The 16,093-nt window shown below is 52.6% G+C and overlaps 1 protein-coding gene across 3 annotated transcripts in view; it reads right to left on the reverse strand.

Moving 5' to 3' along the window:
• Nucleotides 1-16,093, reverse strand: part of DENND3 (DENN domain containing 3) — a 50,416-nt gene that overhangs the window by 1,725 nt on the left and 32,598 nt on the right. For 2 of the 3 annotated variants that reach the window (XM_025002007.2, XM_002692572.6), the window contains 7 exons: nt 15,234-15,363; nt 12,418-12,525; nt 10,552-10,691; nt 6,472-6,632; nt 5,122-5,255; nt 268-386; nt 56-193 (listed from right to left, as the gene is read on the reverse strand). In XM_025002007.2, coding sequence (XP_024857775.1) covers nt 56-193; nt 268-386; nt 5,122-5,255; nt 6,472-6,632; nt 10,552-10,691; nt 12,418-12,525; nt 15,234-15,363 — 930 coding nt within the window. The remainder of the gene's footprint in view (nt 1-55; nt 194-267; nt 387-5,121; nt 5,256-6,471; nt 6,633-10,551; nt 10,692-12,417; nt 12,526-15,233; nt 15,364-16,093) is intronic. The other variant, XM_005215308.5, reaches the window with a different exon arrangement.

A 16,093-nucleotide genomic window follows, 5' to 3' on the forward strand; every position in this document is an offset into this window, starting at 1 on the left:
GTGTGGGGCCCCTGGGCAGGCAGCAAGGGGCACCCCCAGGCCCGCATCCTCTCACCTGCTTCTTCACCCTGATCATGCAGTTGATCTCAGAGCAGTCCTGGAGGTGGATCCTCTGCGGGGGCTGGGCTGGGTCCTGCAGGCTCCAGACATAGACATCGGGGTACCCAGCACAGGCCGCCCAGAGCTGCTCCTGCTAAAGTGAAACGGGTCAGGGCGAGCACAGTGGCAGTCCCAGGGGCACTAGCCCAGCCCAACGCGCCAGAGTACCTCAGGCATGAGCTGGAATCCCAGGAAGGAGGTGCCTGTCTCTTTAAAGCTCCCAGTGATCTTCAGCTTTTGACAAGAAGATCCATTCATGTTCACCATCAGGATGCTGTCTCCAGTGCCTGCAGGACCGAAGAGCAGGATGAGGGGTGGGCACAGTGAACGTGAAGCACAGGGACGAAAGGGCCGTGAGGGATCGGGGTGACCGGCAGACCACGGCCCCTTCCCCACATCTGAGTGCGGCATGAGACACTCTAACTGTAGCCTCCATGTTATAGGCCTAGACAGCATGTTAAAAAGCAGAGACATTACTTTGCCAACAAAGGTCCATCTAGTCAAAGCTATGGTTTTTCCAGTGGTCATGTATGGATGTGAGAGTTGGACTATAAAGAAAGCTGAGCACAGAAAAATTGATGCTTTTGAACTCTGGTGTTGAAGAAGACTCTTGAGAGTCCCTTGGACTGCAAGGAGAGCCAACCAGTCCTTCCTAAAGGAAATCAGTCCTGAATATTCACTGGAAGGACTGATGCTGAAGCTGAAACTCCAATACTTTGGCCACCCGATGAGAAGAACTGACTCACTGGAAAAGACCCTGATGCTGGGAAAGATTGACGGCGGGAGGAGAAGGGGATAACAGAGGATGAGATGGTTGGATGGCATCACTGACTCGATGGACATGAGTTTGAGCAAACTCTAGGAGTTGGTGATGGACAGGGAGGCCTGGCGGGCTGCAGTCCACAGGGTCGCAGAGTCGGACATGACTGAGTGGCTGAACTGAACCTCCACATGGTGCTTTCTCGTCTTCCCTCAGAGACCCTTGGGCGGTTAGCACTACCGACGAGGAAGCGGGTGGAATTCCTCCTGCCATGGTTATTTGCAGCCACGCCATGTGCTACCCCCGTAGGTAAAGATCAGAGCTCTAGGTAATGGTTCCCAGCCTTGTGGGACACATCTCTCTGTTGAAGCTCCTCTCTGCTTCTATTAATCACTCAAGCAAACCAAGTCTCCACATCATGAGAGCTACAGGTCATCAAAATTATCCAGCAGCGACGTCATCAGATCAAGGCTCCAGGGGAGACGGAGTCAGGTTCAAGATAAGGTGAGGAGCTGCAGGGCTGTCCTCTCGGGGTTTTTACTGCCTGCTCCCTCTGCCTCCCACCCTTCATGAAGCCACAGGGACAGGAGGACGCAGCCCCGCCCCACGGGCAGCACCATCTGGTTGCAGAGGGACGAGGTGCAAGCCCCCAAAACGGCTCCGGCTTCCTGTCACAGTGGGTGGACTCCAACTCCTGAGGACTTGGCAGTGCTCAGGACTCGGGAGCTCAGCTGGGTTCTCAGTCACAGGAGGCGAGAGCCTCTCCTTCCTGCCCAAGACCTAATAGAAACCCCAACATCCCTCTAGGAAGGCTTTCATCCCGAGATGCCATCGTCCACTCGGCCTAATTAAGAAGGTCCTTTCAGATGCTTCAACTTGTTAGGAATGCCAGGGCAGCAGGACATCCTGCCAAGAGGTGCTAATGCCCCCAGGGACCCCCCTGCTTAGTGCCAACCAGCACGCTCACTGCCCACCAACACTGCAGAGGGCGGCAGGCAGACTTGACAGCCACCCAGCCTGTGTGAGCGTGCAGGGGCCTGCTGCACATGGAGCAGGGGGTGGGGCCACAGATGCGGGTGAACTGATCACCGGCCTCAAGGTGCCCAGCCCATCAGGGCCGCTTTCTGGGGTAACTGTCAGTGACCTTCACAGTCACTGACGCTCCGAGGCCCACATTCTGCCTCTAGCATCTCCCAGCTGCCAGCCTGCTCTCCAGGGGAAAGATGATGGCATTTCCACTTCACTTTTCAGAGGAGCAGAGAGACTGAGGTGCCAGGGACCAGCCCAAAGTGACCAGTCTTGTGTGACGACCCCAGATCTGACACTGAATGCACACAGAGGCTGCAGCCTGGACTACACATGCCTCTCCCGGTGCCCACCTCCGACCACAGGGAGCAGGACCGGGTCGCTCCCTCCCAGTAACCGCTGGAGCCGCGTCCTGGAAGGGGCGCTCAGGCCTGCGGGGGGTGGTGGTGCTACAGCAGATACAGACTTAGGGGAGGCGCAGAGGGTCCGTGACACTGGCCAGACCAGAGAGGGAAGGCGGGGCCCCCAGGCCCGCCTCACCCGGGCCTGTGGGGGAGTCAGAGGCGTCGCCCGGCCCCTCCACACTCACACCCTTTCAGGCTGTACCTCGGTGCCCACAGACCACATCGGCTGAGTGATCGAGGTTTTAGCTTGTTAACCTTGCTTAAAGACTTGGAACAGCACCTCACAGGAAACGCTGCTCTTTACCCAAAGAAACCCTGCTTTTCTCTTGTGCTTTTCTCATTGTTAAATAGGAAAACTACTTACTGTACTCATTAACTTGAAAACTATGAGGAATTCCACCCTGAAAACGAGGTTTTCTATCCTTATTCTAATCTGTTATATCCCTCCCCATATTTAACAGGGACCTTTTAGTCCCAAATGCATCCATGAATGGACACACACACGTCTGACAGTCACCAGAGACCAACCAAAGCTGAAGGATATAGTCTTGGGAAGAACAAAACTCAGTGAGCAGCACAGTTCCGGGGGTTCCCCTCAATTCAAGAAAGTAAGCCGCAAGCAAGATCAGCACAAAGCCCTTCACACCCAAGCACACTATTCCGAGTCCTGCAAACCAGAGACAGGACCCTAAAAGCAGCCACTGACCCCAGACATACTCTGTTCAGCAGAACAGTGGGAATGACGGCCGACTGCTCATCAGGAGCAAGAAGAGCTGCGAGACGATGGAACGGCATTTCTAATGTGCAGGGAAACTACACCTGGACTCCGTTTACAGCAGACACAGGTCACTGGAAATCCTAAGGCTAAGAGGCAGTGTGATGCAAGACAGAAACCTGAATTTTAAGAAGAGACGAAGCTTACCAGAAATGATAAATATATGGACAAAAATAAATTTTTTTCTTAATTTTTTTGCAAGACTATTGAGAACTTAGGCAAAGTTTTCTAAAATATGAAGTTTATCACAATCATAGCAACAAAATATGGCATTTAACAACAACAGGAAGGGGAAAGAAAGGTAAATGGAATTAATTCTACTGCTGTGCACTGTGTCCATTAAACATGAAGTGGTGTAATAGTTATTGAAGGTATGTAGTGAGAAGTTAAGGTTGCATATTGAAATCCTTAGAGCCAGTGCTAAAAAGTAGAACAAAGCCTAAAAAAGTAAAGAGACAATAAAGAAGATTAAATTGAATATTAAAAGCCCAAAAGGAGACAGGTAAGGAGTAACAAAAGAAGTACAGATGGGAAAATGGAGGGGAAAAAAAAAAAGGGTTACACCCAGCCATGACACAACTGGGCAGCTTCACTTTCACTTTTCATTTTCATGCATTGGAGAAGGAAATGGCAACGCACTCAGTGTTCTTGCCTGGAGAATCCCAGGGACGGGGGAGTCTGGTGGGCTGCCGTATATGGGGTCGCACAGAGTCGGACACGACTGAAGCAACAGTCCATGAGTCATCAGGGGAAATGCAACCAAAGTCACAGTGAGATACCACTTCACACCCACCAGGACAGTTATAATAAAAAAATAGAGGTTTGGTGAGGACAGGGAGGAACTGGAAGCCTCATATAGCACTGGTGGGGATATAAAATGACGTGGCAGCTTCAGAAAAGACGACAGTTTCTCAGGTGGTGAAACATGGTTAACCCAGGTCCACCCACGGGGGGACCAGTAACCGAGCTGTAGCATCCACACAGTGGAACGAACGCACTGTCGCTCCTCAAACACCGTGGATCAGTTCAGTTCAGTTCGGTTCAGTCCTGTCCGACTCTTTGCGACCCCATGAATCGCAGCACGCCAGGCCTCCCTGTCCATCACCAACTCCTGGAGTTCACTCAAACTGATGATGAACCCTAAAAACATCACCTTGCCTGTCCTGAGCAGATGAAAAGAACGCACGCTGTAGAGCCCATCTGCAGCAAGTTCAGGAACCGGGAAAACAAACCCACGGGAGAATTCAGAACAGGCGTTTCCCTGGAGAGGGGCTCGGCGGGACCAGCGGCCCTGGTGGAAGCGTTCTGTGCCTCCCGTGTCAGGTGTTACGTGGTGTGTGCTTTCAACACACGGTGAGCTACACACACACTGCATCTCATCACGGGTAAAACAGGCTTCGATTCAAAAAGTGTCCATGACCACGATCCGTGGTATCTGGCACACGCTAGCGAAGCCTTCAAAGTGCAGGCCACCTTTGTGCTGTGACGTCCGTAAATACAGAAGCCACGCCTCAGGCGTCTGCACCTCCCCATCACAACCCGCCCCCCTCGGCGAAGTGCCTGCTTAGGACCACACACAGAGGATGGGGCCAGGAGGGCTGCGGGAGGAGCGGCCATGGCCCCAAGGGCTCAGGCCATGGCCCCAAGGGCTCAGCGAGAGCAGGAGGGAGGCGCACTGGGAGGGGAGGGGCACCGGGAGGAGGAGGGGGCGCAGGGAGGGGGTGGGGGCAGAAGGAGGGGGAGGGGCACGGGAGGAGGAGGGAGCACAGGGAGGGGAGGGGCAAGGGAGGGGTGGGGCACTGGGAGGAGGAGGGGACACAGGGAGGGGAGGGGCAGCGGGAGGGGGAGGGGTCACAGGGAGGGGAGGGGCACTGGGAAGGGGAGGGGCACGGGAGTGGGTGGGGCAGCGGGCAGCTGCACACTCCGGAGGGATGTGGGGACCAGATGCCCAAAGAAGGAACCTGCATTATGAAGCCCCAGTTGGAATGCGAAGCGGAAGAAAGGGCCTGGCCTCTTCCTGGCCTGGCGGGGGCAGGGGCCAGGGCCGGGTCACTTACAGCACCAGAGGCGGCCGCCGTGCAGTCTGATGGCCGAGAGCCCTCCACCGGGCACCTGGAACCTGCCAGTCACCCGCAGGGAGCTTGCGTTCCACGCCAGGACAGTCCCGTCGGCGCTGCACGAGTACACGGTGCTGGGGGGTGAACACACACACACACTCAACTGCGGCCCCAAGGAGACCACATGACGGTGATGATGACGCTGATGATGGAAAGTTGGCCCTTCCATCCAGAAAGAACAAAGCTGCCACCAGGCACAGCACCCACGACCCGCCCAAGGGGACATCAGGGTGGTGGGCGTAAGCTCAGTGCCCACGCCTGCCCCCAGCACCTCCCAGTATGGTTCGCCATCCCTCCATCAGGGACTGTGAGCAGAACCTCACTAAAATCTACCTCCCCCAGCAAGGGGCCAGAAACCCAGTGCTCCCTGCACCCCTGCACACGTGAGGTCAAGGGTCAGCAGGGCTCAGGGACTGGCAGCTGCAGGGGGCGGGCTCAGCTAGTGCTGTGTGTGCCCTTCACCTTCTGATGGTGTGTCACCTTCAACTGAGGACACATGGCACCCCTGAAACTCGGGGGACAGGAGGGTGGGGGTGGCTCCAAGGGAGCCATCAAAAAGGAACCATGGTCACTGTGTCCACTTGCTCCCAGGCCACAGCGGGAAGCGGGCTCCGCCTCAGTGCCCCCACCCCTCACCTGCTGTGTGCCAGGCCCTGATCCAGGCCCAGGCCACAGCGAGAGGACAGATGGGGGCTGCCCTCAGGGCCTGACGATCTCAGTGAAGTAAGGACAGTGAGGAATGAGGTGGGGTTCAACAGCTGACGGGCTGAACTGTGGTCCCGAAGAAAGATATGTTGATGCCCTTACCCTCCCACACTTCAAATGCCACCTTAGTTCACAGCAGCGTCTTCACAGAAGTAGTTAAATGACGCTAACAGGGTGGATCCTAATCCAGCTACTGACCAGCGTCCTGATAAGAAGGGCACAGCTGGACACAGGCACAAGGGGGTCCCATGCGAAAACGGAGGACTTTGGTGATGCCTCCACAGGCCAAGGACAGCAGGCCAACCCCAGAGCCAGGGAATGGGCCGGGAGGTCAGGGGCCCGCTGTGTGCCCACCATGCTCACCCCGGAGGGCATCTTCTCTGACCATGTCTTCAGATCACTTCTCTGTACCCACAACCAGAGCCACAAAGGGATGTCCCCTGGCTCGCCTGCCAGACCTGCTTCGCTCCACCTGCCCAGCCCAGGCCCTGCCAGCCGTCACCCATGGCCACCAGGACCCTGCCGTCTGGGACCCCGACCCGCCCACGAGCCAGGCAGCACCCCACCCAGTAAAGCCCGCCGCACCTGGGCGCCTGCTCCCCGTCCTGCACAGCCAGGCCCGTGACGCTGGAGCGGTGGTCGGTGAGCTGCTTGTTGCAGGACATGCTGTGGACATTGATGATGTAGATGACCGAGTCCTCCGAGCCGACCCACACCTGGCTCTGCTCCGCCATCACCATGCAGTTCTGTCGGGCCAAGGAGACAGCAGCGCGGTCAGCGGCTCGTGTGTCCTGCGCTGAGCTGCTGCTCCTGGGGACCCACAGGCTCAGGTTCCCGCTGGCCTCAGGTCACACCACTGTCACGCGATCAACACGTCATCACTGATGTGCGTTTCTGTTTAAGGACACCTTTGATCCTTGAACGACACAGGTCCAAACTGCGTCCACACCTTCTCCATAAGGCTCTTCAGCTCTACACTAGGGCACCATTTTAAACAGCAAAATCACACACACACACAAAGCACAAAAACGAGAAAGACGTGGTGCTAAATAGGCCGTGACAAGGACACTTGTGCGCAGTCTGAGCTGACCCCAGAGGCAGAGTCGCCTCGCCCGACCTCGGATAGACCCTGCACTCAGCTCCTGTGCCCTGGCCACGAGCACGACGGGACAACCACGAAAGCTCCATCAGCGTTTGTTCTGGGGCCACAAACCAAGGAGCGATGAGGCAAATCTGCAAACAGTGATGACTAACTGCACACTAGCAAGAAACGAAACCGCCAGCGCTCCTGCTGCTGGAGACAGCGCTCAGGGATGCCGGCATGGCAAGAATGACAACAGCCATCTGTAGAGTTTCCGAAATTAGAAATTAAGGGCCAAAACGCTGAAGAGTTATAAAAGCCACGTAAACGTGTGAACCGTAAGTGTGTCTGCTGGTACATCTCAACCAACCCGACTGCCTCCCTAAAAATTTCCTGAGCTGGTGTCGGACTTCATGACGCTAGCAACTTTTTACTGAAACTGAACAGATGTCTCAGGTTTTCAAATACAAGAATAACAGTTACATCATGTTGGAGGGGCTGAGGCTAGATCTAATACAGTAAATCATTATCAATGGTGGTTACTGTCACTTTATCTAGTGGTTACCATTACTTATCTGGTGTTTAACTTTTACTTATCGTTGCCACATGAAAGAGCTTATAAAAACTGATAGTTTCAATTTTACCAATAAGTATTCTCAAAAGATGCTACTTTGCTAATTTCAGAATTATTTAAAAAAGCCCTTTCTTTTGTGGCATCTACCAGAGGATTATTATAATTTTAGTAAAATGTCTTTCTTTAGTGGCCCAAGGATATCTCAGATAAACCACTTTGAACGTCAAATTTCAGAGAAGGCAGCATTTTCTAGAGATAATTGCCCAAGTTACTGCCTTGTCAAATGATACAAAATGTCCCTGTGAAACTAGTGGGAAGATATTTTCACATAATTTGTTAACTTTCTGCTTTAATTAAATGTTCAATTCAGTCGCTCAGTCGTGTCCAACTCTTTGTGACCCCATGAATCGCAGCACGCCAGGCCTCCCTGTCCATCACCAACTCCCGGACTTCACTCAGACTCACGTCCATCGAGTCAGTGATGCCATCCAGCCATCTCATCCTCTGTCGTCCCCTTCTCCTGCCCCCAATCCCTCCCAGCATCAGAGTCTTTTCCAATGAGTCAACTTTTCGCATGAGGTGGCCAAAGTACTGGAGTTTCAGCTTTAGCATCATTCCTTCCAAAGAAATCCCAGGGCTGATCTCCTTCAGAATGGACTGGTTGGATCTCCTTGCAGTCCAAGGGACTCTAAAGAGTCTTCTCCAACACCACAGTAATGTTACCTGGCCTAATTGGTGATCAGTAGAGATTGATACAAAGTGCAATTTGATTTCATTTTCAGGAGGATTTTAAAGTTATTCTGTTATTAAACAGTCTTTGAAATACTTGTAACTAAGAACTTGTAACAGGAAAAAATTAAATTTTAGAGTAAGAATGATGTCCTTAATTTTTCCTTCTTGTTTTTTGTTTGATCTAAAGCATTATTAGACTTCTATAAATATTTTGCTCTAATGTGTCTTGGATCCCGTTCCTTTATCATCCGAAGCTCATTACTTGAATGTGGAGGGGGATGGTTTTTAGCAGCTTTAAGAATGATCCCCACCCTTTGGCAACATGGAATTGAATCACAGTGTTTCTGTCTCACCCCAGTTTTGGAAGCACAGACCGTGCCACAGATTGTCCCCTTGTTTTTAGATGATGGAACGTGACCATCAAAGTGGAGATAAGCTGAACACTTAGGTATGCAGACTTCACTTCACCTTGCTTTTCACATGGAAAAAAAAAAGTTGTTTCATGTTAAAGGAGTTGGCATGAAAATTCTCCTAGCAAGACCCCTTGGGACAGTGGCTTCTTTTGTACCCTCTGAGGGTCTTGAACAGGATGAAGCCCACCAGACAGCAGGTGTGACAGCATTTTGAACAGCAGGGTAGTGTCACCAAAGACACTCGAACCCCACCAGAAAGAAAGCACCGATCACCCCTCTCCTGGAAACACCAGAATTCACAAGGCCCGTTCCTGGTATGGTTGTGTTAGGCCCTGGGGCATGTGGGTGACATCACACAGAAACAGATGGTTTTCAAAGAGCCGTGAGGGGCCGTGAGAAACCTCCAAAAACCAGTGGGCTGATCCTGGTAGCACTGACGGCTACAGACCTAACACTGACCCTGGGTTTCTAGGGGGTGGGGTGAGGTGGTTTTTTGCACGAAATTAAAAGACGCTTGCTCCTTGGAAGAAAAGCTATGACCAACTTAGATAGCATATTAAAAAGCAGAGACGTTACTTTGCCAACTAAGGTCTGTCTATTCAAAGCTATGGTTTTTCCAGTGGTCGTGTATGGATGTGAGAGTTGGACTATAAAGAAAGCTGAGTGCTGAAGATGCTTTTGAACTGTGGTGTTGGAGAAGATGTTTGACAGTCCCTTGGACTGCAAGGAGATCCAACCAGTCCATCCTAAAGGAAATCAGTCCTAAATATTCATTGGAAGGACTGATGCTGCAGCTGAAACTCCAATACTTTGGCCACCTGATATGAAGAACTGACTCATCTGAAAAGACCCTGATACTGGGAAAGACTGAAGGCGGGAGAAGAAGGGGACAACAGAGGATGAGATGGTTGGATGGTATCACCGACTCAACGGACATGAGTTTTAGTAAACTCCGGGAGTTGGTGACGGACAGGGAAGCCTGGAGTGCTAAAGTCCATGGGGTCACAAAGAGTCGGACTCGACTGAGCGACTGACCTGGACTGAACTTTCTTTTAATACGGTAAAGCTGACTAAGTTATCAGTCTAAAAGCTCAAACAATTGAGGTTTCTTAACCACGCGATAACTGTAATATGATGCAAATTTTATTTAAGTGGTTCTCAGTCTCAACCCCAAATATGTTAAAATAATTCCAGTGTCCACTTTTGGTGACTGGAAATGGAAATGTGGAAATACCACCCTGCCCTTGACAGGACTGAAACCCAGTTTTATAATAGTTTTCAGAGTGTGGGAGTGGTTAAATCCATTATCTGCTCACTTAAATAAGACTATTTAAGTGAAAGACAGAACAGGTTTACATTCAATTTAAAAGCTCGAGATAAATGAAAACCCCTCAGGCTTCCTTGGTGGCTCAGTGATAAAGACTCTGCCTGCGAATGCAGGAGACACAGGTTCGATCCCTGATCCGGGAAGATCCCACATGCTGTGGAGGGCTAGGCCCATGTGCCACAACTGCTGAGCCTGTGCCCTGGTGCCCGGGAATCACAGCTCCTGAAGCCTCAATGTTCTAGAACCCGTGCTCCCCAACAGGAGAAGCCACTGCAGTGAGAAGCACCGAGACTAGAGAGCGGCCCCTGCTCACCACACCTACAGAAAAGCCCGCACAGCGACAGAGACACACACAGCCCAAAGTAGACAGACAGAAACACAAAGCTCTTAAAAAAGGAAAGCCCTGACCCCAACTCAACAGGACTCAGTGATCACACCGTGGGGTTCAAGCATCCGCTACCTATGCAGGTGGACATGTTCGCGACTTAACCCAGAAGCTGATGAAAACTGTCCACACTGGACAGCACACTTTACTCACCAGCTTAGAAGTGCCCACTCTAAAGCAGTGCTGGTGAATCGTCCAGGAGGAAGCGTCAAATACGATCACCTTGCCCTCATTCAGTGCGCACCATAATTTGGGGTGAGCATCCTCCACTTTTTCTGCTGGGTCAAGATGCCCTGAAGAGGAAAGCAACCCGACATGTTGAAAGAAAACCCCCCTGCTGCATCAGCACGGGATTCGTGATTTGTGCCAAGACTCAGGTCCTGCTCAGTGCCAGGTGCCACCCTGGGTGCCCAGGCTCCAAAGGTGAGCACAGCCTGAACCGCCAAGCCCCTTGGAGCTCAGCGTTGCGGACCGGCTGGTTCAGCCAGAGAAGAACACACACAGAGCCCTCCCCCAGGCAGGATGGCAGGAGGCCTGAGCATTCTCTTGGGGGCAGTGCTTCAGGCAGTGGGGAGGGGGCTCAGGGACAGAGGGAGGGTCTACGGCGCCCCCGCAACGAGCACAGCGGGCTCCTGCTGTCTCCACGTGGCCACCGCACTGAGCACCACTGGTCTTTCCCGTCGTGGCCGCTCTGACTCCAGAAGATTTTGCTTTTTCACTTGTGGTTTGTCTGCATGTCCCTGGCGCTCATGAGGCTGCTGGCTTTAGTCGGGTGTCTGGATCTCCTCCGTGGGGAAGTGTTTAGGCCTCCTGCCCGCTTCTGAATCGGGCTCTTACTCTCCTTGACTTGTAGCCGCCCTTTAAATACCACCGACTTCAAACATCCCAAGTCAAGTCTATCCTCTTACGGACATCCTTTCCAAGTCTGCGACCATCACTTTCACGCACTTGAAAGTTTCTTTAAAAAATCCTTTACATGGTCAAATTCGCCAACCTGTTCCTTCACGGCCCGTAGTTTTTACGTGCTTTGTGACCTGTTTCCTTATCTTAAGGTCACGACTATCATCTATATTATCATCTCCAGGCTTCACTTGCTTATGTTTGCTTTTGCCTTTCATGTTCAGATCTTCATCCTTGGAGCGGATGGCTATGTGTGATCTGAGGTGTGCTTAAGCTCCATCTTCTCCGCATGGACCCACAGTGTCCCAGCACCTCCTACAATGGAGACTGTCTTTCCCCCACCCCTGCTCTAGCACCACCTCAGTCCTAGTCCAAGAAGTGTGAATCTGCCAGTCTTTCTGGGGCGTTCATGCCTTGGTCTCCTGGCCCTGTTGGGGTGATCTGCCCACTGAGATGCTGTCTGCAGTCCCCCAGAGCCTGAGATGCTCCAAAGCCAGGCTCAGTGCCCGGGTCCTGGCTCCCTGGCTCCCAGAGTTCTCGGAGGGGTTGACTGGTGTTCCCCTGGTCCCTGACCGGTGGGAACAGCCAGCCGTGTCATCAGACGTGCGCATCAGCCCAGGAGGGGCCGTCATCCCATCCCAGTGACAACAAGCTCGCCCCGACCAAAGATGTGCGTGCAGGGGCTTTATCCGCTGGACGTGAGGACGGCGAGGCTGAATGGGGACTCAGCCATGCACGACCCCTTGCGGCCTCCGAGTCCACAGAGCAGCTGCACCTGGTCACCCAGAGTTCTGCCTCCAACGGCAGAAAACCCCCTGGGCCTGTCCACCCTCATCCTTCCACTGCCCTTCCACTTCAGTGCTGACCTTGAACACAAGTCTCAGCTCCCAGATTGCTGAAAAGAACAGCAGCGACACAAACATGGCCCTGCTGGACAGCTAGGGAGCCGTAACCAGTGTCCCGTGATGAAGCACAACGGAAAAGAACATGAAGAAGGATGTGTATACGCGTTGACTGGATCACCTCGCCACACAGCAGAAATGAACACAATGCTGTAAATCAGGTAGACGTCAATAAAGCCACAAAACCCCGCAGCCACACAGCCGGGCTCGGCCTCACCTGGGGTGTAGAGCAGCACGTCGACGGCTCGTGGGGTGGTCTCCCCCTCCGAGGGGTTGATCTTGTGTTTCAGGGTTTCCGAGGTCGTCTTCGGAATGGCCATGGGCACTGAAACGCAGACACGTGGGGGTCAGGTCCCCAGACTCCAGGACATACTCACACACGCTGCTTCCCTTAGGATATTAGTCCCAGGGTAAAGCCGGGATTTGCGAAGATGAAGCTCTCTTTAAACTGGACATAAGTAAAGCCAAGCGTTTCCGGCCAGAGGGTGAGTGTCTGCCAAGGTCTCACACTGCCTGTCATCTAAACACAGCTGTCAGGCTAAATGATCTAACACTCAGCTGTTAGGGATGCTCCAGCAGGGAGAAGCCCTTGAATACTTCATCAATCCAAGCCACAAGCAGCTTCTCACGCTGGCCGGTGGCGCTGCTGCCACGGGGGAGTCCTGTGCACTGCAAAAGCTTCAGCAGCACTCCGGGCCTCACCTGGTCAGTGCCAGTAACAACGCCCGCCCCCTACCCCCTGACACACACACGACAGGTATCTCCAGTGCTTGCCAAGTGCCTCCCTCCAGGGACGGGGTGCAAACTTCAGAAAGTTTCATTTTTAGACCTTCCATCACGAATGGCCCACAAGCTATCACTGAAGCCCGGGATCACGTATCGCTGCCTCGTTACGCTTCACACAGAGCAAACGGTCCTTGATTGGGAACAAGGGATCCGGAACCCTGAGCTTGGGGGACTGCCCCTGCAGTGTGGGATCAAGAGTGAGTGTCATGTGCTGGGTCCCTCCGTGGAGACTGCGGACGCGGTGTCCAGAGTGAGAAGCCTTTTCTGCAAACTCTTGACAAAGATCGGGCTTGAGCATGGAGTGGTCGCCACAGCTCGAGTATAGTGTGTATGTGATTTGGGTCCTAATTAAGGGGGAGAAAAAACCCTGCCATCAACATCTGGCTCCAGGACTGTTGACAAGAGCTCCTCCGAGTCCCTCCAGCAACTGGAGCATCCTGGCTGCTCCCCGAGAGTGGGGTCCTGGGATGTGGCAGCAGTTGGGGGGTGGGTTCCAGCGATACAGGAGAGGGGCTCCTGGCACCAGGAAGCACCAGTGATGTCACGGTTAGTGAAAGACACGGCAAAGAGCAAATCGCCCTGAGGGCAATGAACACAAAACCGGGGTTTGTTTCCACTTATTCTGGGATGACATTTTAAACAGACTCTTCCTGGCTATTGACTCAAGAGGAATAAAAACATGTCCAAACAAAAACTTGTACAGGAAATATTCATAGACGTGCTGTGTGCAACAGGCAGGAAGCAGGGAACCTCAAACGGTCAATGGAGGGAGGGATAAACTATACTGTATCCACCCAGCGGAGTACATTCAGCCACAAGAGGGATGAAGCAGTGACCCTGCCACACGGACGCACCCTGGAGCGCGACACCACATGAAGGACGCCAGACACGCGGGACAGCTACTGCTGTGAGCTCACGTGTAGGACGAGCTCTGACTAGGCAGAAACGGGGCATAGCCCCAGCGACAGGAAGTAGATTCAGGGTTGCTCAGCAGCTGAGAGGCAGCTGCGAAATGTATGGGGCTTCTCACTGGGTTAAGGAAAATGTTTGAAACCCACTGTGCCCACGGCTGTAAAGCTCTGGATACACTCAAACCAGTAAGGTGTACGCTATGAAAGAGAATGGTGTGTGAACTATATCTCAATAAGACTGCTACGTTTTTTAAAATGCATACAAGCAAAACTAGTTGTCATCCAAAAAACATCCCTACAGGACTTCCCTGGTGGTACAGTGGATAGGAATGCAGGGGTCACAGGCTCAATCCCTGGTCAGGACTATCCCATGTGTCCCAGAGCACCTAAGCCTGGGAGCCACAGCTACTGAGCCTGCGCGCTGCAGCTACTGAAGCCCGCACGCCCTAGGGCCTGCGCTGCACAGAGACGCCACCACCGAGAAGCCCGCCCGCCGCAGCAGTCGTCCCTGCTCGCCACAACTGGAGAACACCCGCACCGCAGCAAAGACCCAGCACGGCAAAATAATTTTTTAAAAATCCCTACAACGTGCTCATCTGTGTTTCATGAATTAGCTTCACGGGGTGGGGTTAATCGAGCACGTGTGACTTCCCGCACGCAGCAAGGCTGATAGAGTAAGTGGTCCTCTATAGTCTCTGCTTCTTTACGCAAAGCGCAGGACAGCTGCTTTTAGGAGATCATTTAAAAGTGGACACAAAACAGAAGTAGCTAAAAATGTGGCATAAACCTATTCTTATCTTCTCACTATTTCCTGGACTTGAAAAATCTTCTAAAAATAAAAACCTGAGCTAACCACTGACCTCTATGGCTTCAGAGAATTCCTAGGGGCAAGGAACTGACCAAATCAAGGGGGAAAAGTGAGACGGCCGTCGAGGGTCTCCCCACGCCTGAGCGGTGCGGTCCAGCAGTCAAGGACAACCACGCACGGGGGTCCCTGCGGCTCTGCAGCGGGCGTGTCTGATCACAGAGCTCCAGAGACTGCGACGGCGATTCTGTGAGCCACTCAACGGAAACCCCGTTGTGGTGTCATTGGTAATTCAGATTCAGGACCAACACCGAACGGGGTAAAGTGGACTGTTACTCAGACAGTGAAATGCTGAGGTGCCTCAGTGTGCGTCCTGAGGAGCAGAGAGCTCCAGGGGATGGCCAAGTGAGAAAACGAAAGACGCAGAGGGCGGTGTGGTGTTCAAAAGGGAAAAGTGCAGAATAAAGAAGTTCGAGACATGTGGGTTGGTTCCAGCTGATAAGACAAAAGGCAACCAGATAAAAACCTTACTTTCATTCTTCATCCTATCAAAGTAGGACAACTTGGAGGCCGCATAGATGGCTCCCGGTGACTGCAGCGTGCCGACGACCGCGTCCATCAAGAGAATGTGGGTCAGCGCCTGCTGTACGTACTGGGGGTCCTGTGGGAGGCACAGTCATCTCAGCACAGCGTCTCTGAAATCATGGCCCGCTAAGACTCTGTCCCATTACACACAGCAATGCTTTTAAAAATGTGTGGTTTTCAAAGCCACCTGCAGAGTTTAAACTTGGATTTCATGTCACATACTTATGCTCTCTTAGTTGAGACAAATACTGGTTGTCTCCACCCCTTCCTCAAAATAGTTGGATTAATCCTCCCACTTACTAGCCTATGAAATTACCCAGCCCATAAAAGCTAACAACCGAAGAACTGATGCTCTTGAACTGTGGTGTTAGAGAAGACTCTTGAGAGTCCCTTGGACCACAAGGAGATGAAACCAGTCAATCCTCAAGGAAATCAATCCTGAATATTCATTGGAAGGACTGATGCTGAAGCTAACATGCCAATACCTTGGTCACCCAATGTGAAGAGCCAGCTGGAAAAGACCCTGATGCTGGGAAAGATAGACGGTGGGAGGAGAAGGGCATAACAGAGGATGAGGTGATTGGATGGCATCATTTGACTCAACGCACATGAGTTTGAGCAAACTCCGGGAGACAGTGATGACAGGGAAGCCTGGTGTGCTGCGGTCCACGGGGCTGCAAAGAGTCAGACACAACTTACCAACTGAACAACAACTCACTACCAACAAAGCGAGTGGAGGGGATGGAATTCCAGCTGAGCTACTTCAAATCCTGAAAGATGATGCTGTGAAAGTGCTGCACTCAGTA

This window comes from Bos taurus, chromosome 14 (genome assembly GCF_002263795.3).
Source record: "Bos taurus isolate L1 Dominette 01449 registration number 42190680 breed Hereford chromosome 14, ARS-UCD2.0, whole genome shotgun sequence".
Taxonomy (NCBI): Eukaryota; Metazoa; Chordata; class Mammalia; order Artiodactyla; family Bovidae; genus Bos; species Bos taurus.